The sequence below is a fragment of the Serinus canaria genome, chromosome 18 (assembly GCF_022539315.1).
Source record: "Serinus canaria isolate serCan28SL12 chromosome 18, serCan2020, whole genome shotgun sequence".
Classification (NCBI taxonomy): Eukaryota; Metazoa; Chordata; class Aves; order Passeriformes; family Fringillidae; genus Serinus; species Serinus canaria.
This window is the reverse complement of record NC_066331.1, coordinates 10,955,261-10,981,299: the sequence shown is the minus strand read 5'-3', so window position 1 is coordinate 10,981,299 and position 26,039 is coordinate 10,955,261. Positions and strand designations below refer to the sequence as shown.

Sequence of the window (26,039 nt, the reverse complement as noted above, 5' to 3'; positions counted from 1 at the left end):
TGCGAGCCCAAATCCTCAGAAGCAGAAGAGAGAGAAAAGCAGGAGGGAGTGAGCCCTGCGTGGCTCCCGGGGTCCCGGAGGTCTCACAGACACTGGCGGTGCCACCAGGAGCTGCTCCTGCTCTGGAAAATCAGCTCCTGACTCATCCCAGGGCACACTGGGCCTTTGTGCCCCTGCATCTCATCTCAGCTGTGACATTTCCAGAGGGACAGGGCCATCCACACCCCCTGAGAGGTGACTCAGCTGTCCCCAGCCATGGCTACCCTGTCACCCACGTGGGTGCCACCCTCTCAGTGGTGGCAGGAGCTCATGGGAGAATGAGCGCTGCCCTGTGAGGGATGGATGGGGACACAGTTGTCCCCTCCTGTGAGGGATGGATGGGGACACGGCTGTCCCCTCCTGTGAGGGATGGATGGGGACACGGCTGTCCTCTGCTCTGTGAGGGATGGATGGGGACACGGCTGTCCCCTCCTGTGAGGGGCAGCTGGGGACACGGCTGTCCCCAGGGGCTGGTGGAGGACACTGAGGGGCCAAAATTGAAGCGTGGCTCAGAGCCAGCAGAGGGAGGGTTGGCCGAGCTGCAGGCTGCGGTCACAACCCGCGTCTCCCGTGTCCCCCGCGGGCGGGATGAGAGTGAGCGCCAGGCCGGCCGCGGCCGAGCCCAGCGCCGAGCCCGCCAGCAGCAGCCGCCCGGCGCGGCCCCGCGGGCAGCACAGCGGCACGGCGAGCGCAGCCAGCAGCCGGGCCCCAGCCGCCGCCCCCACCAGCGGCGCGGGCAGCCCGAGCAGCCGCAGGAAGAGCGGCAGGAAAGGCTCAGCGCAGCCCCGGCCCGCGCCCTGCAGCAGCCGGAACAGCGCGGCCAGCGCCAGGGCGCGGCCCACGTCCCAGCGCTCGCTCATGGCCCCCGCCGCATGGCGTCACCCGCTGCCAGCGCCGCCGCTCCCCGCCGGCCCCGCTCCGGGCGGGGAGGAGCCGCCGCACCTGCGGCACCGGGGCGGCACCGGGGCGGCACCGGCCCGGCCGCACCTGCCCCGCCCCGGGACCGGCGGGGGCGCAGCGCCCTCTGCAGGCCGGGCCGGGAATAGCCCGGGACCGGAACGGGAACGGCCCGGGACCGGCCCGGGAATGGCCCGGTAGCGGAATGGCCCTGCACCGACACGGGAACGGCCCGGGACCAGCATGGGAATGGCCCGGTAACGGAGTGGCCCTGCACCGACACGGGAATGGCCCGGTACTGACACGGGAATGGCCCAGCTCTGACACGGGAATGGCCCGGCACGGGAATGGCCCGGTACTGACACGGGAATGGCCCAGTTCTGACACGGGGATGGCCCGGTACTGGCACGGGGATAGCCCGACACCGACACCGGGATGGCCTGGCACTGGCACGGGGATAGCCCGACACCAACACCGGGATGCCCCGGCACTGGCACTGGGATGGTTCACTGCACAGGAAAGAGCTGAACCTCAGTTCAGGCAGAGCTCCTGAGCATCCCAGCCACGTGCAAACACACAACAACCACCAATGGCAGCTTCTGCTTGGGTTTGTCCTAATTTCTTTCCATTGGCACTAAAAGGATTGCACCCTCTGGTCCAAGCCATCCATGGCACCTATACAAATAATTTATCACCCATCTACATAATTTACAGCTGTACAGAACAAACTCTGGACTCCAGCCCACACCCCAGCCCAGCTCCAAGCCTTTTGGCTCTCTGAGCCTTTTCCTTGTGTGTGCAAACCCCACAGGGAAGCCCCGAGGAGGCAGAGGGGTGCAGAGGGGTCACCCCTTAAAGCCCACACGGTCCCAACAACAGCAGCTGCTCCTGCAGGGTTTCCTGAGGTGCCCCAGAGCTCCTGCTGCTCCTCAGCTTCCCTCAGGGACACAATGTTTGCTGCCCCAGTCCGGCACAGGGGAGCACCAACAGCGTTTGGCTCATGAGGTGGAAACCGGAGCCCTGCTGGGCTGTGGGACATCTCCAAAAGGAGCACTGCTGCTGCCAGCTGCCCTGGGCTCCCCAGGACGGGCAGCGCCACCTCCACGGATCTTCCGCACCCTTCCTGAACGGAGAGCTCAAAGCTTTTCCCTGAACTGTGCCAAAGGTGAAAGTTCAGTCCTGGAGCAGGGCTGTGCCCCTGGCAGGGGCATGGGGCCATTGTCACACTGTCACCAGCAGGGCTGTGCCCTTGGCAGGGGCATGGGGCCATTGTCACAGGTGTCACAGGGCATGGGGCCATTGTCACACATGTCACAGGGCATGGCTGTGCCCTTGGCAGGGACTGTCAACCATTGTCACACGTGTCACAGGGCATGGCTGTGCCCTTGGCTGGGGCAGGGGGCCATTGTCACAGGTGTCACGTGGCAGGGCTGTGCCATCCGAGCCCATCCACCTCTGCTGGGGCAGCTCTTCCCACCACTGCCAGTCAAAGTCACCTCTGGTGGCTTTCAGAGTGTTTTCTCTCCCCGTGTGCTCTGTGCTGGCCCCACGCCAGAACCCACAGCACCTTTCCCATCTCCTTCAGGGGATGACTCCTGCAAAAGTGTTGATGGGCAGCAGCAGAGACTTGGGCAGGAATTTCACCAGCCCCACGTCCTCTGTTTCCTGAGGGCTGGATTTCGTGGTCCTCGTCTTCTGCAGGCAGTAGCTGGGCTCGAGGCAGGGAGACACCTCCAGGCTGGAAGAGCACAGAGCACATTCACTGTGGCACGGTAGGATGTGATGTCCCAGCAAAGCCCTGCTCTCCCCCTGCCACCCACGGCTCCACTTGTGCTTTCTGCAGCTGGGTTTGGCTGCAGAGATGAGCTGCAGTGTGTCAGTGTCTGACACACACGCGAGCTCCTGAGCCTGGCTCTGGGTGACCCAGGAATTCTCAGTTTGTGTTGGCTGGGCCTTGGGCCCTCAGCACATCCCATGGCCCTGCAGCTCTCCAGGCACATCAGCCCCGGCCATGCCCACAGGGCTGGGTCCTCTCCCCCACCTGCACCTGCTGGAGAGCCCGGGGGAGGGATGCAGTCAGTGCAGAGAGCATCAGCATCCTGATACAATCCATCACTCAGGAGATCTAAGCTCTGCTTGCCCCTGGAGGTGCCTGCTTTTCTCCTGCCTCAACAACAGCACCTTCTGTGTAAAGAACCATTTTGTTCCTCACACCATCTCCCAAAACCACAAATGTCGGAGAGCCCCCATGTGCCTGCTGTCCTGGAGAAGGAACTGGGGCTTTGTCGGGGATGAGATCAGGGCTCCCTGACCCAGGGGAGGCAGGGAGATCTGCAGAGCCAGGATTCTCACCCGATCACGTCCCTGTAGGTTCTCCTGCTGTCCTTGTCCAGCCGCACTGTGAAGGGTCTCTGCTCTGGGCTCCTGACCTTGATGCTGCATGTTCTGAACCTGTGTGCCACAGCCTGCGTGGGGAGAGCAGGGAGAGCCTGCTGAGGCTGTCCCTCCCCTCCCTGGGCTGTGTGCTGGGTGTGACAGGGACAGGCAATGACATTGCTCTGGTTTTCTTTTTGAACCTCAGATGTGACACAAAGAGAATCCTTTCTCTGTATTCAGAACCTGGCACTGACCAGCAGGGATGACACCCAGGGTGTCTGGGGCTGTGGCTCAAACATCCAGACTTCTCCATAGAAAATAATTACAGGGTGGCCCCAAAACCCTCCCCTCCCCATGGGGTTGCCCCTTTCCCTGCTGTTGAGGGGGTTCTGGCCCTGAGGATCCCACGGGTACTCACTGAGAACGAGCGTCCTGCCAAGTTGCTGGTCCTGATGATTTCGGTGATGGTCACAGTCAGGCAGCCCAAGCCTGGGACAGCACCAGAGGGTTGGGCTGGGGCCAGGGCACAGCCTCAGCTCAGCTCAGCTCTCGGGGGCCCTGCCCCACGTTGGGCTGGGGGCAGGGCACAGCCTCAGCTCAGCTCAGCTCTCGGGGGCCCTGCCCCACGTTGGGCTGGGGGCAGGGCACAGCCTCAGCTCAGCTCTCGGAGGCCCTGCCCCACGTTGGGCTGGGGGCAGGGCACAGCCTCAGCTCAGCTCTCGGAGGCCCTGCCCCATGTTTGGGTCACTGACTGTGGACACGTGGGACTGCAGGAGGCTCCAAGGGCACAGGAATTGTGTGGGATTATGCCCGGGGTGGAAAGCTGGCCCAGTGCTAAGGGGCAGCTGGGAGAGGAAGGCTGGAGCAGAGGGAAGATGCTGGAATCCTGTCTGAGCCTCAGATGTGTCATTCCTGAGAAAACCCCACCAGACCATGGGGACACCGATGTTCCTGTCACTGGTTCCATCCCAGAGCCCAGACACAGCTGGCACCAAGGACCGTGGGCAGATTCCCTGCACTGAGCAGCAGAAACCCCAGGAAGCAGAAGAAGAACCCACCTTCAGCCTCCTCAGCAGGGATGGCTTTCATTAGCAGGCCTGTGGAGCGCAGGGACAGGGCCAGCTCCTTCTGCCGGTCACTGAGCACAACCTGTGGGCAAGGGCATTGCCCTGGCAGTGCCCTGGCAGTGCCCTGGAAATGCCCTGGAAATGCCCTGGCAGTGCCCTGGCAGTGCCCTGGCAGTGCCCTGGCATGCCTGGCCTGGGGAGGGCTGGCACAGCTAGTCACAAGCACAGGGGAGCTAACAGGTTCAGCATAGCCCCGCTGTCCCTGCCTGGACAGCAATTCCAGAGGAAGGAGGGAGGGCCAGTCCCCTTTTAGGAGCTCTGTGCCCTCCTGGAGCAGGGACTGGGGTGCAGGAGCCCCACTCACCCTCCTGTAGGTCACTGTGAGATCCATGCCAGGCCCATCCAGGGTGCTTTTCCTCTTGGTCGTGCTCAGCTCTGCCAGGAGGGAAGCAGGTGGGGTTGGATCTCCCTCCTCCCACCTGTCTGTGCTCAGCAGAGAGAGATCCCACGGGCTGAACCCCCCAGTGTCCCACCATGGCCTCCTGTCACACTTGGCCCTTCCATCCCTGCCTTGGCAGCTGGGGCTCTGTGCCAGCGGGACAGACTCACTGCAGGCTCTGTGCCAGCCTCAGTGACAAATATCCCCTGGACTGGGCACCAGAGTGCACTGCGGGAGGATCTGGGTGGCACTGCTGGAGCAGCCTCCAAGCACTCCTGTTCCATCCCTGGCAGCTCGAGGAACTGGGTTTCTAACAGGAAAACATCTGGCTGTGAAGCCCAGCTTGTTTCCTCAACTAAGCCAGGGCTCAGACCCAGCTCCTGAGCATCCTGGAGCCGACCAAAGGCTCAGACTGCAAACCCTGGCTGGGCCAGGAGCCAGCGGCCACCAGGGCTCGCATCAGCCTGATCTCCTGGGAGAGCAGGGAGGTGGAGGTGGGCAGGGAGGTCTTGCCAGGAACCAGGAGTCATGCCCATGGCCTGGAGCTCTGCAGGCTGAGGGGGGGACCTGGGCATGGCAGGAGCCCTGTCGGGGCTGGTGGGACACACACACCTCTGTGGGAGGGGCTGTCCTGCACCTGGGTCAGCAGCTCTGTCAGGAACACGTCCTCAGCTGGGTCCTGGGCTGGGTCCTGGAACAGGACCTGAAAGAGAGGGACAGCCCTGGGAGGAACAGCCCTGGGAGGAGCAGCCCTGGGAGGAGCAGCCCTGGGAGACACAGCCCTGAGAGGAACATCCCTGGGAGCAGCCCTGGGAGACACATCCCTGAGAGGAACATCCCTGGGAGGAACATCCCTGGGAGGAGCAGCCCTGAGAGACACAGCCCTGGGAGGAACATCCCTGGGAGGAACAGCCCTGGGAGGAGCAGCCCTGAGAGACACAGCCCTGGGAGGAACATCCCTGGGAGGAGCAGCCCTGGGAGACACATCCCTGGGAGGAACATCCCTGGGAGGAGCAGCCCTGAGAGACACAGCCCTGGGAGGAACATCCCTGGGAGGAGCAGCCCTGAGAGACACAGCCCTGGGAGGAACATCCCTGGGAGGAGCAGCCCTGAGAGACACAGCCCTGGGAGGAACATCCCTGGGAGGAACATCCCTGGGAGACACAGCCCTGGGAGGAACATCCCTGGGAGGAGCAGCCCTGAGAGACACAGCCCTGGGAGGAACATCCCTGACAGGAACCCCCCTGCGGACATCCCCTCTGTCACCCAAGGTGTCACACGGGGCTTGTAGCCTGGACAGCCTCTCCAGAGCAGCCACGGGGGGGCTGGGAGCTGACCATGGCGCTCAGGGTTCCTGTGGGGTGGGAGAGCTGCCCTGGCTCCCTTTCCTGAGCTCCAGGAGGGTTGGGAGCCTTGCCAGAGGCACGGGGACCTGGCCGGCTGAGCCACGGGCAGTGTCCCCTGCCACTGGATGTCACTGTGCCCTCGGAGATGAGTCACTGCCATTCCCCAGGCCAGGCTGAGCTGCTGCTGAGCTTTAGGGGACGCCGTTCCTCTGTGACCCAACCTCAGGGGCCAGGTCACCCCAGCCCTGGGGATTATTTCCCTTTCACAGGCCTGAATTGAGCAGGATGTGCAGAGCAGGTCCTGGAGATCCTGTCCCAGCCACTCCTGGCCCCACACCCAGCTCCTGGGGACCTGGCTCCCACCTGGGGCAGCTCCCTGCAGCCAGCCAGGAGCAGGGAGGGAGAGCAGGGCAGGGTCTGAGCAGAGCAGTCCCACACCTGCAGGGCAGGAGAGCAGGGCAGGGTCTGAGCAGAGCAGCCCCACACCTGCAGGGCAGGAGAGCAGGGCAGGGTCTGAGCAGAGCAGCCCCACACCTGCAGGGCAGGAGAGCAGCTCAGGGCCTCTGTTTCAACCCCTTGTGCCCTGCCTGAACCACCCACGCTCCCACGGCCACCCTTCCCCTCAGGGCAGAAATGAGTGGGAGAACATTTCCAGAAATTCAAAATGCCCGGGCACAGCGAGGCCCAGGGGCTCCAAGGACTGGCAGGCTCTGGGTTATTCGTGAAGTCCTGGGGATGCTCCACCAGGAGTGACCAAAGCTCTTTGCGAGCCTTGTGCAGGGGCTCCTCCTGCGCTGCAATAGGTGCCACAGTGGCTGTGAGCAGACTAAAAGGAGCTCTGTGCATCAGCCTGAGCTTTGGAGGGGCTGCCAGAGGAGCAGGGAGGGAAGGGTTAATGTACGCCCGAATTTAGCCCTTCTTTGCTCTGGTACCATCTCAGAGCAAAACCGGCAGGAAATCAACCAGAGGGTGCTGCAGGAAGCCCTGCAAAGCCCCTGCAGGTACAGGGAGGTTCTGGCACGCTGCTCAGCAGGGCCCTGCTCGCTCCCAGCACCCAGAGCAGGAGGAGCAGGGCTCCTGAGCACCCCCAGCTTGGCAAGGCAGGACACCCCTGGCCCTGTAGGGGAATTTCAAGGCTCCCTTTGCTGGGCTGGATCCCCAAATGGCCCCGCCAGGGTCAGCGGCTCAGCTGGGGGAACAGGGATCCAGGCTGGGATCTGTTTGGAGCCCCCAGAGCCCGCCGGCTCTGCACAGCTCTGCCAGCCCCTGCAGGGCTGCTGGGGGCCCGGGCTGTGCCAGCTGTGCCACCCACCTTGACAGAGTGCACCTGGAAGCAGACGGGCTGCGTGCCCATGCGGGCGTAGTAGGCGATGACGTCGGTGAGGAACAGGTCGGTCACCAGGGCCCTGCTGGGCTGGGGGACAAACCACAGGCTGGCTCAGCCCTGTCACTTCTCGAAAACCCTGCCACAAGGTCTCACACCTTCCTGGGCACTGAGCGAGGGATGAGCTGTCCTCTGGCCTCGCCACTCACAGGGAGTGGGAGCTGCGCCCCCCTGCCAGCCCCTTCTGTGTGGGCTGGCAGTGGTGGCTCCAACTGCCGGGAAATGACAGCTGGGGGCATTTCAGCAAAAGTTTTCTTTCTTGAAATCTGCCATTTCCTGTCCCCTGGTCAAAAAAACCCATCAGAGCAAATGGCTTTTGTGGGCTGGGGCAGTGTCAGATGCAGGCACCTCCTGGGGAGGGTTTGGGGGGAAAATCTCTGCTTGGGGATGGAGAGCCCTGCAGGGCCTGGAGACGGTTTGGAAAATGTCTGGGGATGGAGAGCCCTGCAGGGCCTGGAGAGGGTTTGGAAAATGTCTGGGGATGGAGAGCCCTGCAGGGCCTGGAGAGGCTTTGGAGGGAATATCTCTCTCAGGGGATGGAGAGCCCTGCAGGGCACAGAGCCCTCCCCAGGGTTTGCAGGCGTTTTCAGGACATGGGAAGGTTTCCCACCTACCATGGTGGCCAGCTTGGGGATCATGTGGCACAGGGTGTTGATGTTGCTCTCGTACCAGGGGTCAGCCCTGCCCAGGTACCCGGCCACCTCGCACAGCTCCTCGGGGCCAGCGTGTTCCTGCGGGGAAACACAGCCATGGCTCACAGCCACAGCCTGGGGACTGTTGGCTTTCCCTGGGCTTGTGTTGGGCCAAACATGAGGAGAAAATCCTGGGGAGCCCCTCCCAGCCACCTCCAGCCCGAAATCCAGCTCCTGTGGGACTTGGCTCACACTCCTGAGGAGGAACAGGGGGCTCACCAAATCAGGAGCCATGAGGAGGCAGGGACACCTGTGACATTCCCCCATCCCTTCCCTTTCCCTTCTCAAACTCATTCAGCATGGGCTCCAGCACAAAACTTCCCTGAGGAATGCGAAGAAGGAATTCTGATTTTTCAACAGCCTGTTTGTCAGGGGTCACAGCCAGCTCTGGGCCAGCTTAAAATATCTTAAATGTAATTGTTTCTTTACCTCTACCCAAGGGGAAGGGATGTGCCTGACATAAACCACAAGCAGAGACTCACAGACCTAAACCCAGGGCCGTGGTCAAGCAGGCAAAGCCCTCAATGAGCAGTAGTTGCTCCCCTCAGCACTTGGGAGGTGGAAAAAGCAGCAGCTAAACCTCAGGGATTCCTCTGCAGCTGAGGCCTGGAGGGAGAACTGAAGGGGCTGTGACCCCAGACTGAGCCCAGCAGCTCTGTGCTGGCTCCCACCGTCCCTGTTCTGGGGCCAGGGCAGGGACGGGCAGGGATTCCCAATCCCCTGCTCCCCCCAGCTCCCACCCCCAGCACTCACAGCAGCAGCCGAGGGCTGGGGCTGCCCGGGCACCACGGGGATGTGGTAGAACTGCAGGTCCAGCCTGGGCGTCAGGAACACTCGGCGGGCCTCCCGCTTCCTGAAACGCAAACGGAGATGTCCCGAGGGCAGGGGCAGAAGGTGGCACGGCCGGGCAGGGCCAGGACACTGCGGCTGCTCTGCCACCTGCCCCCCTCGCTGCCTCCTTTCCCGGGTTGTGCCCTCGGCTCCCAAATCAAGCAGGGGGAGGTGATGGGGAGGAGTTTTTGTCAGGGCCTGGTGTGCCTGTGCACCCAGCTCTGCTCCCAGGCTGCCCACGCTGTCACCCATCCCACCCCACTCGGGGACCCAGCTGGGGACAGCCAGCTGGGAAACAGCTCCTCTCTAGGATTTTTCCCGTTGCCCCGTTTTTTGTTGGTTTAACCGAGCCCCCGTCCAGACGGGAGGACTGGCGGTGTGCATCACCTGGGCCGCGAGAGCCGCCGGTGCCAGTCGGGTGCGTTTGGGAGCCGAGCACGGGACCCGAGCCCGCCCGGGGCACCCAGCCCGCCCCCAGCCGGCCCGGCTGCTCCTGCAGCCTGCAGGGCAGAGCTCCGCCGTGCTGCTGTCCCCCCGAGCCCGGCTGGCCCCAGGTACCTGAGGGAGTGGAAGGCTTGTGCCAGGCGGCCCAGGATGCGATCGTCCCCCAGCAGCACCACGCGGGCGGTGTGCAGCCTCTGGAGCGGGCCCGCGGGCTCGGGGGGCATCCCTGCCCTCCCGGGGGGCTTCCCGGGGGGCTTCCCGCTGCCAGCCTGCAGGAAGGCCACGCTGTCCAGCGGGAACGGCTTTTTCTTGATGCCGCCCTTCCTGTGCAGCCGGGAGCGCTCGGCGGCGCAGGGTGCGCACGGCTCCTCCTGCGCGGGCAGGTCCCTCTCGATGCCGCTGTCCGTGGACAGCACCGAGAAGCGGCTCTGGCCGCAGCAGCCGCAGCCCGGGAGCACGTCCGGCATCTCCATGGGCTCCAGCTCCTGCCCCAGGCACTCGGGCTCGCAGCTCTGCGACAGCGGCCTCAGGAACAGCACCAGCTCCTTCCCTGCGGGCACGGAGCGCCTGAGCGGGGAGAGGGGCACAGCCGGGCTCAGCCCGCTCCTGCCCCAGTTGCCCGCCCCCCGGGGATCCCGCAGAGCTGAGAGCTCCGAGGGCAGCCCGTCCTCAGCCCCCCCGCCCACCGGGAGAGCTCGGTGCCGCTCCAGCCCCAGAAACCCAGACTGGTTCGGCTTGGAGGGGACCTCGAGGATCATCTCGTTGCCAAGGACACCTTCCACCAGAGCAGGCAGCTCCGAACTCCCTCCAGCCTGGCCTCGGGCACTGCCAGGGGCACCCGCAGCTACTCTGGGCACGTCCTGCTGCAGCCCCAGCTCCTTCCCCCTCCTCAGCCAGGAAGGAGGCCTGAGGCAGTCAGCACCCATCTCCACGAGCTTGGCCTTGGGACAGTGGTGCCCAAACTCCCTGCACAAGGGTCAGGGCTACATGACCCCTCTGGGACAGGACCTCCAGGCTCAGACCCCAGCCAGCACCCCCAGCCCCGGGGCACTCACAGAGCTGCTCCTCTTCTGTCCACCGGTGGAAGCTGATGTTGGGGCTGGGCAGAGGGGTCCCCTGCAGCCCTTCCTGGGGAGCATTCCCTGGGAAAACAAGGATGCTTGGAGCAATTCCCCACACAGCCCTGGGGCTCTCCCAGCCCAGAGCTCCCAGGGTGAGGCCAGATGTGAGGCTGGGAGCCATCACCAAGTGTCTGCAGCACTGCTGGGAGGGAGAAATGAAAAGGGGGGAACTGGGCCATGGGCAGGAGTGACACAGGGACACAGGGTGACACGAGGGCTCCCTGTCCCCGTGGGGATGTCTGCCTGGGGTCACCTGCGGGCGAGGAGCCCAGGAGGCCGTGGTAGATCCTCTCCAGCCGCGCCGTGTGCTGGCCCCGGTCCGAGCCCCCCTCGCTGCCCTCCACGGCCGCCACCACCTGCTGGAACCAGTGCTCCACGTCCCCCGGGGGCAGGGCCTGTGGGGACAGGGGCTGTGAGCACCTGGAAACGGGGATGATCCTCAGCCAGGCAGTGGGAGGGGCAGGGAGAGCAGATGAGTCCTGCAGAAAGTGATTCCTGGGGGACACCAAGGTGCTCCTGTCCCCAGCAGAGACGCTGGCTGGGCTGGCTGCTTACAGCTCCTTTGGGAGCAGCTTGGCAGCTGAAGGGCACCTGGGGCATCCTCAGCAGTGCTGGCACTGGGGGTGACCCTCGGGACACGGGGGCAGCAGGCACACAAAGGTGACCTTGGAGGGGAAATTGCCGAGAGCCCCTGCAGAGTTTCTGAGGCAGACATTTGTGCCACTGCGGCCCCACAGCTCCTTCCAGGAGGGTCTGGGGAAAACTGGTTGAAACCTTTCCCCCGAGAGGTTCCTGCAGTGCCCAGGGGCTCCCAGAGGAGCTGACAGAGGCTCTGTCTCAGCTTTGCTGGGCAAAACCAACACTGAGGCTGAAGGTTCCACCTCTGGCTCTGCTGCTTTTCATCCGAAGGGTGTCTGAGTTCAGCCCCAGCCCCACTCTGGGGCTGCAGACCAGCACTGGGGAGCTGGGGGCTTTCTCCACTTGCCAAAACACCATTTGCTTCTCCAGGCTGTCCAGCCTGAGCAGGAGCAGGGGAAGCACGGCAGGAGCTGCTGCATTACCTGGAGGCGGGCCCTGAGGCCGTGGCTGTCGCAGGTGTCACCCAGGGCCGCCTGCAGGGCGTGGGTGACCACGCAGCTCATGCAGCTCCGCGGGCTCTGGGACACCTGGGCTGCCTCCGTGTCGGTGGCCAGCGCCTTGCAGATGGCTTCGGGCAGCAGCTCGGGGTCAGCAAAGATGAAAATCCTGGTGGGAAAAGGGGGAAGTGCAGGTTCACATCCGAGCCCCGGGGCCGGCAGGAGCAGCTCACAGCTCACTTTTTCCGTTGTTGCTGTTGGTGTTCCCCTCCTCCACCCTGTCTCCCCCCAGGGCAGCTCCCTGCCTCCCGGAATAATTTGAACACAGCAGGAATGTGCCTTCCTGATGCAATCCCAGTGAGGTACTGGGTGTCACCCCGTGGTGTCCCCAAGGCCATGAGGCTCAGGCCCAGGCTGTCTGTTCCAACCAAGAGTGCTGGGAAATGACAGGTTTCCCTGAGAGACCCCGAAATGACAGCACAGCCCACCCGAGGGGCAGCACCCGCCTCTCCTGGCAGGGGAAGGGGCACAGCCCACCCTGAAATGACAGCACAGCCCACCCGAGGGGCAGCACTCACCTCTCCTGGCAGGGGAAGGGGCAGCACTCACCTCTCCTGGCAGGGGAGGGGCAGCACCCACCTCTCCTGGCAGGGGAAGGGGCATAGCCCACCCGAGGGCAGCACCCACCTCTCCTGGCAGGGGAAGGGGCAGTACTCACCTCTCCTGGCAGGGGAGGGGGCACAGCCCACCCTGAAATGACAGCACAGCCCACCCGAGGGGCAGCACCCGCCTCTCCTGGCAGGGGAGGGGGCAGCACTCACCTCTCCTGGCAGGGGAAGGGGGCGCTGCGCAGGCTCTGCTCGGAGATGACCATCCTTTGGTACAGGGTCCCTGGAGGGCACAGACAGCGGCTGGCAGCGCAGCCCTCGGGCAGCCCGGGCTGCTCCCAGCTCCACAGCCTGAGGAGGCTCTGCCAAGGCGGGGAACACCCGCTGAGCTCAGCTTAAAGAGCCAAGAGCTAAAAACAGCCAAGAACAAAGGCAAGGCTCCCGAAAAAGAAAGCCCCGACTGTTCCGGGATGATTTCCTGTGTTTCCCTTCCTTTGTTTAGGGCACTACGAGCTCGCGCTCGGGAGCAGAGGTGCAGGCAGGAGGGAGAGCTCTGTCCCCAGGGCCACATGGGGACGGTGTCTGGGGACTTCTGAGGAGCTCCAGGGGTCTCTGGATGAGGAGAGAGGCCCTGTCCTGCCCTTGCCCAGGGCTGAGGCTCTGGGACAATCCCCCCAGGACCCCCGTGCTGCCCCAGTGGAGCCCTGCTGGGGATCCCCTCTCTGCACCCTGAGCCATCCTTGCACCCAAGCTCAGGGCAGAGGAAGGTTCCCCTTGGAGCCCAAGCAGCACTGGGGAGGAGAGCTTGGGCTGCTGGGGTGGGCTGAGGCTCCCCAGAACGGCACCAAAATTCCCCAGTGGGTTTCTCCTGCTTCCCCTCCCCTTCACGGGGTGTCTGCACCTTGCTCTGCTCTGAAGGGCTGTTTGAAAGGCTCCTATTAAAGAAAACTTGAACTGGAGGAACTTTAATGAGAAGAGAGAAAAAAGAAACCTTGGGCTTGCTTCCTGCAGCCCCTCCGACACCTCAGTGTCCTCGGGGCTGTTCCCTGCCACCCTCTGACACCTCAGTGCCCTCGGGGCTGTTCCCTGCCAACCTCTGACACCTCAGTGCCCTCGGGGCTGCTTTAGAGCTGATCAGCCCCTGCCAGCCCCCCTTACCTGGGGCTGTCCTCTCCACCTGCAGCCTGCTGGCATAGTCCAACCCAATGGTGCAGAAGGGCTTGGGCAAGGTCAGCAGCCTCTTGCAGAAGTCATAAACCCTGGCACAGAGCTCATCAGGGATGCAGGGAGCCTGCAGGGGCACACCGAGGTGACAGGCAGTGACCCCTAAACTGCCCCAGTACAGCCCCCGGGCTGGGAGGGCACCAACCCCACTGCACAGAATTCACTCTGGATTTCAATGTAAAAAAATGTAAAATATGGGGCAGAGCCAGGCCTTGCAGTGGTTTGGGAGCCTCCAGCAAGGCCCAGCGGAGCCTGGGCACACGTTTGCTTTGCCACGTTGGGGCTTCCTGCAGGAGCTGAAGGGCCTCCAGCAAAGGGCTCAGGTGACAGGAGCTGGCACTCTGTGTGCCACAGGGACACGGGGGTCCCCTCCCTGTGCCACAGGGACCTGGCACTTTGTGTGCCACAGGGACATGGGGGTCCCTTCCCTGTGCCAAGGAGCTGGCACTCTGTGTGCCACAGGGACATGGGGGTCCCCTTCCTGTGCCACAGGGACCTGGCACTCTGTGTGCCACAGGGACGTGGGGGATGCCCAGCTGAGCCTGCCTGGGGCCATCCCGGGGCTCTGCTGGCTCTGAGTGGCTGCTCCCGGTTCTGAGTGGCTTCAGGTGGCCTCTCCCGTGCCCTGGTGTCCCGGCTGCTGTGGCCAGGTGCTCCCTCACCTGGATCAAGGTGTACATCAGCGTGTGCAGCAGGGGGATGATGTAGTGCCGGAGGTCCCCTCGCTCTGCCTGTGGGAGCAGGGACAGGGCAGGCACAGTCAGCTCCTGGCAGGACCCTGGGCTGGGCAGGAGCAGCCCCAGAGCCCCCAGTGTGGGCCAGCTTCTCTGGGGTGGCACTGTCCCCTCCCTGGGGTGGCCCTGTCCCCTCCCTGGGGTGGCACTCTCCCCTCCCTGGGGTGGCCCTGTCACCTCCCCGGGGTGGCACTCACCCTCTCCAGCTCCTTCACCAGGATGCTGACCAGGACACAGCTGGTTCTGGGGTTCTGGTCCATTCTCTTGTGCAGGGTCCAGCGCAGCATTCCTGAGGAGGGACAGCCGGGCCAGGTCAGGGGAGCCTCCCCAGGGGCACCCCCGGGACACGCTGGGACACCCCCGGGGGCCGAGCCAGCTCTGTGCCCTCTGCTCCCAGCTGTGCCCCTGCCCTGCCCTGGGCACAGATGGCTCTCTTGGGGCTGATTCTGGGCATCCCCTGCCAGTGGCTCCCAGAGATCCTGGGGGAAAAGCAGCGTCTAGAGTTTGGTTCCTCCTCGCTCTGTTTGTGCCCAGCTGCTTTCCCACCTGCCCCACGGAATCTGGGGTCCCACTGGTGCCAGCTCTGCTCCCTGCCACAACTCAGAGCAGGGACCAGAGACCTCCCAGCCCTGAGGGTGCCACGGCTCACTCCAGCAGCCCCAAATTTAATTAACTGTAAAATATCCCATGCACTCTGAGTAAAATCACCTTTCCAAGGTTCATCAGGGCTCCCCAGGCTGTAGGAGCTCCATCCTCCAGACCCAGAGCACAGAGGAACCCCCTGAGTGCCCAGGGCCGAGCTGGGCAGGGCCGGGGTCACCCCTGGGGCTCTGCGGGGGTGACCCTGCCCAAGGCAGGAGCCAGGGACAGTGAGGGGCCAGCAGGGGGACAGGGGCTGGGCAGGGGTCACAGTCACACAGGGTGACAGACATTGCTGGGGCTGGGCAGGGGGTGTTCCCAGGGTGTCCCCAGGTTGTCCCCAAGGTGGCAGGCGCTGCTGGGGCACGGATGAAGCTGATGACGGATTCGGCCGCGCCCAGCAGGGCTCGGCAGGGCGGAGGAGCGGAGCCGCCGTGTCCCGCCGGCAGCGGCAGCGGCAGCGGCAGGAGCGAGGCTGGGGCAGGCGGTGCCTGGGGCTGGGGCAGGCGGTGCCCGGGGCTGGGGCAGGCGGTGCCCGGGGCTGGGGCAGGCGGTGCCCGGGGCTGGGCAGGCGGTGCCCGGGGCTCGGGCAGTCGCTCACCTCGGTCGCTCTGGCAGGAGGGGTGGTGCCCGTCCAGCTCCCGCAGCAGCGCCCGCACCCGCCGCAGGATGTCCGACTCCAGCTCTGCAAGGGACAGCGACACCTGAGCCGGGCCAGCACCGGGGGGACAGCCCGGACAGAGCCCGGACAGAACCATGATGCAAACTGCAGAGCTGTGCCCAGGGCTGCTGGAGCAGGTTGGGAGGTGCCACAGAGTGATATAGAGTGCCACAAAGTGCCACAGAGTGCCACAGAACCCCAGAAGTGCCACCCAGCCTGGGAGCTCTGCCTGTCTGAAGCCCCAGCCTGTCTCACTTGCTGCTTTCCAGAGCTTCTCCTGGCAGCCTGCTCCTCCTTACAGGTCTGCAGAGGACAGAAAGCTGAACTTTCTCCTCATTGTGTCACCTTGAAGATGCCATAACTGCCTGGTACACGTGGTTAATGAAATACCTGACTTCTCCATCCCTTTCTGTGAGCAAGCACAGTCCAGCCTGCAGCTCCCCAGCTGGGCTGGCTGCTGCTAAACTCGATCCCCCAAACACCTGCAGGCCCTCTGTTAGATCCCTCAGCTGTCTCTCTAAGCAAAGAGAGTTAAACATTTGGCCAAAATCTCCATTTTTGCTCCCAGAGAAGTGTGAGATCAGAAATGCCCGTTTAGTTCCAGGCCCTGCTGCCTTTCCAGCACAGGTGGCTCTGGGAATGATCCTGGAGCTGTGCTGGGAAGGGCCCCAGGCTCAGGGCCAGCAGTGCTGCCCTGCTGAGGATGTGTGTGTGCACAGGGAGCCCCATCCCTGCCCCAGCACACAGACACCCCCAGGACTCTGCGTGTGCCCCACCTTGGAGGTGCCATTGGAGAAAGGTCTCAGTGACATTTCTCCCTGCCCAGGCACACAGACACCCCCAGGACTCTGCATGTTCCTCACTTTGGAGGTGCCATTGGAGAAAGGTCTCAGAACTCCTCTTTCCTCAGCCTCGCTTTCCCCTCAGGGATTTTGGGAAGCTCCCCCATGTCCCTCTCCTGTTTATTGGCTCGGGAATTCTGCCTCAAAGGAGTGTTTGAAATGTGCTGCTCTTTTCCTTTGCGAGTGTTTGTAGCCAGGGGAGGCTTTTCCTGAGCACTGCTCAGTCCTGGCCTCTCCTCCCCATCAAAGCAGCCCCAGCGCTGAGGGTCCCCCCCGGGGCACAGCAAAGAGCTTGACCCAGCACAAACAAGAGGCACTTTGATCTAAAAACAGCAAAAAATAAACCCAGCAACAAAGAGCAGTGGCTTGGAAATGGAATAAAACCTTTCAGCAATGACATCCTGACTCTGGGAGATCTACAGCACCTCTGAAACAGCAGGAAAATCGAACAGGGGGGAAATGAACCAAAATACACACCAAAAAAGAATAAGAATAAAACAGACGACGAGAAAAGACAAATAAAGAAAAGATACTACTATAAAATAAAAAAATAATATATACTACTATAAGATAAAACTAAATAATTAGAATATATATACAATAAATAAGAATAAGAATAAAAGGAAAAACAAAAATAAACTACCATAAAAGAAAAATAAATAATGAGTAAAATACACTACATAAAAGAAAAAAAAATAAAATATACTACTGGAAGATATATATAGTTATAAAATATACTACTATTTAAAATATATAATAATAAAATATACTACTATCAAATATTAAATAAATAAAATATACTACTGTAAAAATACTACTATAAAAAAATTAAATATACTTTTATAAAATGAACTTCTTTAAAACGCAAATGTTTTGTGAGCTGTGTGTGCCCCAGACTCAGCAAAGCTTTTGGCGTGCCCCTGCACGGCTCTGTGCTCGTTTCCCACCTCCCAGCAGCAGCTGGCAGCACCTTGGGCAGCGCCCAGGTGTTTGCACGGAGGACAGGGGTGTGCGGGGTGGGTGAGGGTGAATTCCTTGGCTGCCCCCACCCCCGCCCGGGCTCAGCATCACCCACCTGAGCTGTCCATGGCCGGGCCGGGCTGCGGCTCGCGGGGCACCAGCGCAGGGCTGCTCACGGCGCGGGGGCATGGCCCTGCAGGAAACGGCAACAGCGGGGCTCAGGGGGGATGCAGAGCAGGCTCGGGCTGAACCTGGGGAGCACAAGGGCACCGGGACCCCTGGCACCCCCAGGCACCCCGTGTGGCAGAGCCCCGGGGGAGCACGGGCGGTGCCTGGGGCAGAATCCTCAGCTCGGAGCTGCTGGCACTGCCAGTCCCGGGGCTGGCGCTGCTGCTGGGGGAGCTCGGAGACCCCCGGAGCTCGGAGAGAGACCCCCGGAGCTCGGCGCTCCCCGAAACTCGGAGACCCCCGGAGCTCGGAGAGAGACCCCCGGAGCTCGGAGAGAGACCCCCGGAGCTCGGCGCTCCCCGAAACCCGGAGACCCCCGGAGCTCGGAGAGAGACCCCCGGAGCTCGGAGAGAGACCTCCGGAACTCGGCTCTCCCCGAAACTCGGAGACCCCCTGAGCTCGGAGAGAGACCCCCGGAGCTCGGCGCTCCCCGGAGACCCCCGGCCCGCCCCGGCTCCTCTCGGCCGCTGCCGGAGGAAGCAGCAGCCGAAGGCGGCCGAAGGTGTCGGTGGCTCCCCACATCCGCATCCTCCCGGCGCTGCGGGGGCGGGCGCTGCCGGCCTCCCACAGCTTCCAAATTTAGCGAAGAGCAGCGTGAGCCCGGCCTGCCCGAGAAACTCTGCTTCTCGCTTCACCTGCCTGCTCCAAAGGGCTCCTTCTGCTCCCTGGCAGCAGAGAGCAGCTGAGGCTGAGCCCACGGAGCGCTGCTTGCTCCCAGCGCCTGGATCTCCCGGGAAAAGCCAACGTGAAGAGACAGAAGTGGTGCCCAGCAGGCTCAGAACCAGTCACACTGCCCAGGGGGGACAGGCAGGAGTTGTGGGAGAGGAGGATGAAAGGACACCACAGGAACAGGCTCTGAGGAGCACTGGGGTCAGGCAGGGTCCTGCCAGCTCCAGCCACTGCTTCTCCCTAGCCAGGACCAGCACAGGAACCCAAGGAGCAGAAATTCCCATTTTCCCTGGGAATGTTCCTGACCAGCCCAGGAACCCAAATTAGCAGAAATTCCCATTTTCCCTGGGAATGTTCCTGACCAGCACAGGAACCCAAATTAGCAGAAATTCCCATTTTCCCTGGGAATGTTCCTGACCAGCACAGGAACCCAAATTAGCAGAAATTCCCATTTTCCCTGGGAATGTTCCTGACCAGCCCAGGAACCCAAATTAGCAGAAATTTCCCCAGCTCCCTGGGATGTTCTCTGCCTGCTGTGCTCCCCAGGGTGAGGGCACAGCCCCTCAGCCCCATCCCAGACCCAGAAGGGCAGGCAGAGATGATGCCAGCCCACAGGAAGGGTTCTGGGCACCAGAGCCCCCTTCCAGGCAGCCTCTCTGTGTGCCACAGCCCTCCTGAGAGGATCCCTGAGCCCAGGAATGGGAGCTGTCCCCATTTCTGGGGATGGACCCTGCACTGGTCCCAGCCCCTGCTGGACTCAGCCCTCTTCCCTGGAGCCCCTCCCTGCTCCCAAAAGGCTGGGAAGGAAGCATCAGGAGGGCTCTGTGCCCTGTGTCCCCCTCGTCCCCCTGCCTCCCGTGCAGCAGACACGAGACACAGCTCGTCCCATCCCTGGGTGTTTTGCTGTCTGCCAGCTCAGCAAGACCAGAGCCTTCTCTGCATTCATCCCACTTCTTTGCAGAGCTGCAAATCTCCGCTTCCTCCCTGCAATTCCTAAAATACCCATGGCATCAGCTGGATTTTATTCCTTTTGCAGGGAAAAAAAATGAAAAAGGAAGGGCAAGAAGAAGAGTTCCAATTCTTCCTTCAGGTTTCAATAATTCTGAGATTCATAGGACAAAAACCCCAAATGACCCCAGAGCTGCCTTCCCCAAGAGTTTGGGGCAGTTTTGGGGAACACCTGGCTCTACTCTTAAAAATGCAGGACTTGGCAGTGAAAGTGCAGCTCACCCTAGACCCTGGCAGATAAATTCATGGGTTAAAGGGAATTGCAGGGTTAAAGGGAACCCTCCTGTTCCAAACTGTGGGTGCTGGAGACAGAGAGAGCAGGACCTGGCTGAGCACGGGGTGCTGAGCACCCCACAAAGGCTCCTTAGCCTCTCCTCTGCAGGGCAGCAGCCCAGGGGGCCCAGGGTCAGAGCAGTTTGTACCAGTGCTCCATCTCAGCCCAGCTAATCCCAGGTGAAGCTCTGCCCCATTTTGGGATCCTGCAGCCCCTGCCTCCTCTCACCTCTCCATCCTCCCCCTGCTCATCCCACAGAAGCTCCTTCCTCCCAAGCAGGGATCCCTGGGGATCCTGGGATTGTTTGCTTGGGCCCAGCTGTGCACGAGCAAAGTGTCATCTCCCTCCAGTGTTGTCCCTTTTCTAATCCTTACAGGCAGGGGGGAACACTGAGGACAGCACCCTGAATGCTGGGGACACCATGTTGAGTGCTGGGGACAGGGGACACCACCCGAGTGCTGGGGACACCATCCCCCAGTGCTGGGGACAGGGGACACCACCTGAGTGCTGGGGACACCATCTCAAGTTCCCTCTCCCATCTCTGAGGGCTGATCATGACCACCAAAGGTGCTGTCACCAGGTGGCTTCCAGCAGCTCAGTCATCGCCCTGCTGGCCTTTGGGCGTGTCTGGGGGGTCCTGGGCAGCAGCAGGGACAGCCAGCAGGTCACTGTCCCCGTGGGGCCATCGGTCCCCACACAGAGCCCAGGCTGGGCTGCTCCGTGTCCTGCAGGGAGGAGGATCCCTGCTCACCCAGCCCTCGGCTCACCCCTGCAGGAGGGCACAGCCCTGACCCCACAAAGGTTCATCTCCAACCACGGCAGGGGCTGCAGCTCAGCCCCTGGGGTGGGACTGAAAATCCCCCTGAGGGATGGGGACGTGCCCGTGCCGGGGAGTCACTTCAACCCCACGCTGGTGACTCAGCTGCCCCCTGGAAATGTGGGGCTGGCTCCCCAGAGACCTCCCGCTCTGTCTCACGGGCCATCAGCACTCGGAAATCACTAAAGCCCAACCATCCCCGGCCAGGTGAAACACGAGAGGCACTGAAATAGCTAAAGAGAGGCAGAAATAGCCGAAGTCACGGAAGAAAACCCAAACCCGTGGGTGCAGGGAGCTGGGCTGGCAGTAACGAGGCTCCCCTGGGAAGCTCCAGCACGTCCAGGATCCTCTCTCTGCTCCCGGCACACCCTGCCTGCACCCCAAATGCCATACCTGGTACCAGCCAGCCTGGGCGATGTCCCTGTCCCCCTCCCCGCCTGCCCGGGGCCAGCGGAGCCCCAGCGGGACGCGCAGCCCATCCCCGAGCTCTCTCCCGTTCTATTTATCCGCTCCAAAGGCGCCTCCCCGCGCCTCCTGCAGCCCGTGTTTACTTACCAACTCACCGCCCGGGCACGGCTGAGCTTTTTTCCCGGGGCTGTTTGTCAGCTCCAGCGCAGGGACAGAGAAAGCCGCGCCTCGCACGGGCACAGAGCGGCTCTGTCCCCTCCCAGGCCACCTCAGCCCCCTCCCCAGCCCACCTCAGCCCCCCCACCCCGCCCCCAGCCAGGGGGGTTCTCACAGGTACCATCGGCAGCGGGGTCCGGCGCCGGAGGGTCCTGCGGGAGCCGCGGGCAGCGCTCAGCCCGAGCGGACCCACATGGGCTCGGTGGCGTCACGGCATGGCAGATGGCCTGGGGACAGCCCCGGACCGCCCCCGCGCCGCCCTCCCCCGCGGCTGCTGCGGGCGAGGCTGGTGCTGAGAGCGGCAGCGGAGCCTGGCACGGCCCCGGCACCTGCCCGGGCTGGCTCCGGGAGCCGACACGGCTGGAGCACCGCGGGGTGGGATGGGGTTGGATGGGGTGGGATGGGATGGGGATGGGATGGGAGCAGGAGGGGGATGTGGCAGCTGAAGGGCCGTGTGCCCCAAGCCGCCCCGGGGATCTGACTCTGCATTCTCTGAGCTGCCCCAAACCGCAGCAGGCAGCTCCCAAACCCTGAGAAACGGCTCCAGCAGCATCCCTGACGCCCCCTAATCCCCTACACCCCTTAATCCCTTACACCCCTTACTTCCTTCACATTCTGAACCCTGGAGCTGAAGGGGACCCCAGAAGAGGCAGATGCTGTGTCCTGTTTGTCCCTCCTCTCAAAGCCTGTCCGTCTGTCCGTGCAGCATGCTCTGCTTTTGTCTGGCATGCCGAGCTCCAGCCCAGCTGCACAGACAGGCAGGAGAGCAGGACAGGGGCAGCTCTCCCTCCTCCAGCCCCCCGGCTGTGCAGGCAGCAGCTCCAGGCTTCCCTGAGGACCCTGGCCAAGGATAAGCAGCCAGGGCAGGGGCTGCTCCTCTCCCTTCCATCAGCTGCTCTCCGTTCAAACAAAAACCGGGCAAAACTTTGGCTGCAAGAGTCAAACCCCACAGAAAGATGCCCAGGCCCCTCCCTGGCCCCTTTGGGCACACTGGTGGGTGGACAGAGCTGCAGGAGAGCTGGCAGTGCCACACAGGCAGGGGCCAGCCTGAGCCCCTCCTGCTCTCATTGCCAGATTTAGCTCCAGCCCTGGCAGGGCTCTGGTTCCACCAGCTCGGAGATGGAAGCAGATGCTCTCCCTCGGGCTCTCACTGCCAAGGAAGAGAATCTGGAGCCCAGACTCGGCTTTCCAGCATCTCCTTGAGACTCCATGAGCCTGCTGGCTGCTGGGGGAAGGCTCAGCCCTGCCAGGGGGGTCCTGAAACCCCCTCACTGGCCCTGCAGTGAGTGCTCATCAGCCACAGCTCTGCACGAGCCCCCAGGCCTTTGCTGGAGCTGTGGAAGTCTGGCAGCTTCCTGGACACCATCGACTGTTTGGAGACTTCCTTGCCAACGTCACATTTCATTCTTCCTAAGGAAAGGAAAGAGTTTTCCGGAAACAGCAGCTTTTTAGATTTAGCATCTCTTTCCATCCCCAGAGTCGACTTTGGAAAAACAATCACAGGGGAAAAATAGGTGTGATCTGAAAGCCACTGCCAGGACTGTGCTCACCAACAGCCCAGGCAAGCACCGTCACCCGAGGGGGAATAAAAGCAGGGAGGTCTCAGGGTACCAAATGTGGCCCACCTAGGAGGGGCCGGGCTGCTTTCCCGGGGTGGGAGGGACTGTGGGCTGGCACAGCTGCTCCCAGCCTCCCTCCAGAGCCATTCCCTGGGCATTCCCTCCCTGGGACAGGACTGTCGCCAGCACTGGGACAGCCCTGCCCTGCCACACATCTCTGTGCAATGTCCCAGTGCCCGGCTCTGTGCAGGGTCACAGCACTCTCCATTCCCCAGCCCCTGCTGGCAGCTGCCCTCAGGTGGCCACGGTGGAGGGGACCTGGGAGGGCACAGAGGAGCCGCCTGGGGGTGACAGGAAGAGGGTGACCAGAGTGACCCCGGCATGCTGTGCGTGGCACCCAGCCATGTGTGCCCGGCCTGGGGGGCTCTCTTGGCACCCTGGGGACAGAGTGATGTGACAGCTGCGGGCAGGGAGGGCACAGAGAGGCCCTTAGCAAGGAAGGGATGAGGGTTTAGGGTTGCACCAGGACAACCAGGTCAAAAAAGGGATTTAATTACAGGGCACGGGCACCAACAGCCCCCTCTGCTTTCAGTGAGCTCCCCAAAACTCCAGTTTGGCCTGGAGAACTGCAGCGCCCTGTCCCTCCGTCACACCCTGCCCTTCAGTCATACCCAGCCCAGCCCAGACCCTGCAGCAGCCTGTCCCTCTGTCACACCCTGCCCTTCAGTCATACCCAGCCCAGCCCCTGCAGCAGCTCCTGCTCGCAGAGCTCCCGAGGGAGGGAGCAGCATCCCGAGGCGGTGAATAGTCCCGGGAGCTGGCTCTGAGCAGCCCGGGGATGCCGAGGGGAGCACTCAGGGCAAGAGGACAAAGCCCTGCGTGCTGCAGAGTTGGCTCACGTGCGTTCGTTCACAGCTCGGCCCCGAGCCTGCAGATTTTTGTTTCCTTTCTGGACGGGGCCGCGTTCTCTGCTCGTTATCGCAGCTGCCATCGCCCTCTATTGCCCTGTCACCGCTGCTCGGGCCCAGGGGACACCGGAGCGCAGGGCCAAGGCCAGGGCAGCTGGGCAGCCACAGGACCGCACACACAGCCAGCATAGGCATCGCCCCCGGCCGTGCCAACATCGCCATCACAGCCCCCGGGCACGGGCAGCGGGGACAGGGAGCCCGGGGGTGGCACCGGGCAGGTGACTGTCCCTTGCAGAACAAAGCTGAGCAGCACGGGCTGGTGCCGCAGCAGCCCCCGCGGCTCTCTCCCCTCGTCCTTCCCGAGAAAAGGAATGGCTCTGCCCCAGCCTTGCCTTCCAGGCTCTGTCAGCCCTGGCATCCAGCGCTGGGTGCCAGTCCCCAGACAAAGCCCTCGGCAGTGCCAGAGCAGCCCGAGAGCAGCGGGGGCACGGCAGAGGCTGGCTCACAGCATTCCCCACGGCCGGAGCCGGGGCACCGCGCCCTCCGGGGCTCTTACCTTCCTCAGGCGGGGCTCGGGGGGCCCAGGGAGCCGCAGCCCCCCCTCAGGGCGGGGGGCACAGCGGGGTCCCGCAGGGGACATCGGGCAGGGGGCGCGGGTGGCGGCGGAGCCCCGGCGGCTCCCGGGCTCGGCAGCCGCTTCAAAGCGTGTGGGGCAGAAGGGGAAGTGCCGAGTTATTTCGAGACAGCTTCCTCTTTCGCGGAGAGGTCCCGCGGTGACAGGGCCGTCCCCGTGCGCCTCTCGGTGCCCCGGCGCTTCCCGGGCGGGCGGGAGCAGCGAAGGAGGCTCAGCCCTGCCCTAGGTGCGGTCCCCTCAAAGCAGGTCGGGCTGCCCGGGGATGAGCCTGTGAGCCTGGCACCGCCCCTGGCACCGGCTCCGGCCCTGGCACAGCCCCTGCTGAGCTGCCAGCCGTCCCAGACGGGGACAATCCCTACGCTGCTGCAGCCCCAAGGAGGCAGGGAGCCTGGATGCTCACAGCTCGCAACAAACAGCGTCGCCCCGGGACACCAGGAGTCCCTCCAAGGACTCCCCGTTCCAGGCGCGGTGTTTGTGCCCCTGGCAGCGCCTCCCGCCCGCAGCATCTCCACATCTGCTTTTGCTCAGAGCCCTGCGGCAGCTCCTGCCCGCTGCCAGCTCGGGACGCAGCCTGGGCAGGGCCGGCCCTTCGAGAATGCGCTCTCGGAGCAGCCTGGCTGCCCTGACCGAGCCTGGAGCGGCCTGTGCTCAGCAAGGCGTCATTGTCACCACAGTGTGACTCAGTGGCAGCAGAGCAGGGCTGAGACCCGAGCCCAGGTGAGGCTGCTCAGGGTTGCGGGCTCTGGCGGTGCCTGGCGCTGGCTGCAAGGCGGGATCTGTTTGCGGGCTGGCACAGTCCCGGGCTGGCACACGGGACATGGCAGGGCTGCGGGGACACGGCAAACCCGGCCCAAACACGGAGAGGAGCGCTGCCCCCCGTGGGAGGTGGGGCAGGGCAGGATGAGCCCCCAGCCCTGCCAGCCTGGGCAGCTGCTGGAGCCCCGTGTGCCCCATGCTCTGCTGGGCACAGAGCCCAGAGCAGCCCCTGCCAGGGGCCAGCCCCTTCACGGCCAGAGCTGTCCCCGGCTGTAACCAGGGCCATGCTGGATCAGCCCCTCACCCCAGCTGTGCCTAGGGCAGGATCTGAGGCAGCGAGCTTGGCTGGAGGAGTGGTTTGGGGAAGAAAATCCTTCTGGAGGGAGCGTGGGAGCTGTAGCTGACGCTGCCTCACTTCTCATTCCTTTTGCACGAGGAAAAGCCTTAGGTACCGCTTCGTACCTGGGCCCCAGGTTTAAAAATAACCTCCTTCCTTCCTGAGCCGACAGAAAGGCAGGAGGAGGCAGCTCAGGCTGTCCCTCGGGCCAGCTCCCGCTCGCTGCGCTGTGCCAAGCCCTGCATCCCTTCCCCAGCCCCGTCCTGAGCCGCCCCCAGGGCGGGCAGGAAAGCTCCGGGAGCCGCAGCAGCGGTGGGAGCATCCTCGTTCCCCTTGCCCTGCGCTCCTCCCCAGCGCTCCAGTGCACCAGGGACACGGACACGCGGTGGGAGCACCCTCGTTCCCCCTGCCCTGCTCTCCTCCCCGGCGCTCCCGTGCGCCAGGGACACGGACACGCGGCCCCGGGCAGGCGGGCACGGCCCGGGCACACGCGGGACGCGGTCTGTCCCTGCCAGGGTCACACCCGGGACGTGGTCTGTCCCTGCCAGGGTCACAATTAGCACCTTCAAGAGCCCAGGGGGGAAGGTTCGGGGTCAGCAGAGTGCTGTCTCATGCCTGTCCCTCTGTCCTGATGCTGCCTTTGTCTGTCCCTCCTCAGCAGGACTTTCCTAGCATGCAGGGGCTGTGGCACGGGCAGGAGCTGCCTCTCTCCTGTTTGCCATGGAAATTCCAGAGGGAAGAGGCTCAGGAGCTGCCTCTCTCTCCTGTTTGCCATGGAAATTCCAGAGGGAAGAGCTCGGGCAGGGCTGGGCTGGCCCACACTTTGCACAGGACGGGAGGAGGGG

At 63.3% G+C, this 26,039-nt stretch overlaps 1 protein-coding gene across 2 annotated transcripts; it reads right to left on the bottom strand.

Moving 5' to 3' along the window:
* Positions 1–1,528: 1,528 nt before the first annotated feature.
* On the bottom strand, positions 1,529–24,133 carry PIK3R6 (phosphoinositide-3-kinase regulatory subunit 6). 2 transcript variants are annotated; one of them, XM_030233180.2, is made up of 20 exons: positions 24,024–24,133; positions 17,496–17,573; positions 15,519–15,602; positions 14,476–14,567; positions 14,207–14,275; positions 13,479–13,611; positions 12,534–12,603; positions 11,698–11,881; positions 10,890–11,031; positions 10,571–10,657; positions 9,630–10,065; positions 8,994–9,093; positions 8,163–8,279; positions 7,477–7,578; positions 5,431–5,521; positions 4,744–4,814; positions 4,371–4,461; positions 3,731–3,801; positions 3,289–3,401; positions 1,529–2,674 (listed from the first exon to the last, which is right to left on the bottom strand). In XM_030233180.2, exons 2-20 carry the CDS (start codon positions 17,506–17,508, stop codon positions 2,518–2,520), a joined length of 2,223 nt encoding a protein of 740 aa, XP_030089040.2. In that variant the 5' UTR covers positions 17,509–17,573; positions 24,024–24,133; the 3' UTR covers positions 1,529–2,517. The 2 variants fall into 2 exon arrangements, with proteins under 2 accessions (XP_030089040.2, XP_030089042.2); XM_030233182.2 differs by lacking the exons at positions 7,477–7,578; positions 24,024–24,133 and having other exon boundaries at positions 17,496–17,713.
* Between the last annotated feature and the right edge of the window lie 1,906 nt (positions 24,134–26,039).

Coding starts and splice junctions, on each gene's coding strand:
- PIK3R6 (XM_030233180.2), bottom strand. Junction 11,032..11,697: donor GCCTCAGGGCCCGCCTCCAG/GTAATGCAGCAG, acceptor CTGTCCCCACAG/GCCCTGCCCCCGGGGGACGT. Junction 2,675..3,288: donor ACCTACAGGGACGTGATCGG/GTGAGAATCCTG, acceptor GTGCTCTTCCAG/CCTGGAGGTGTCTCCCTGCC.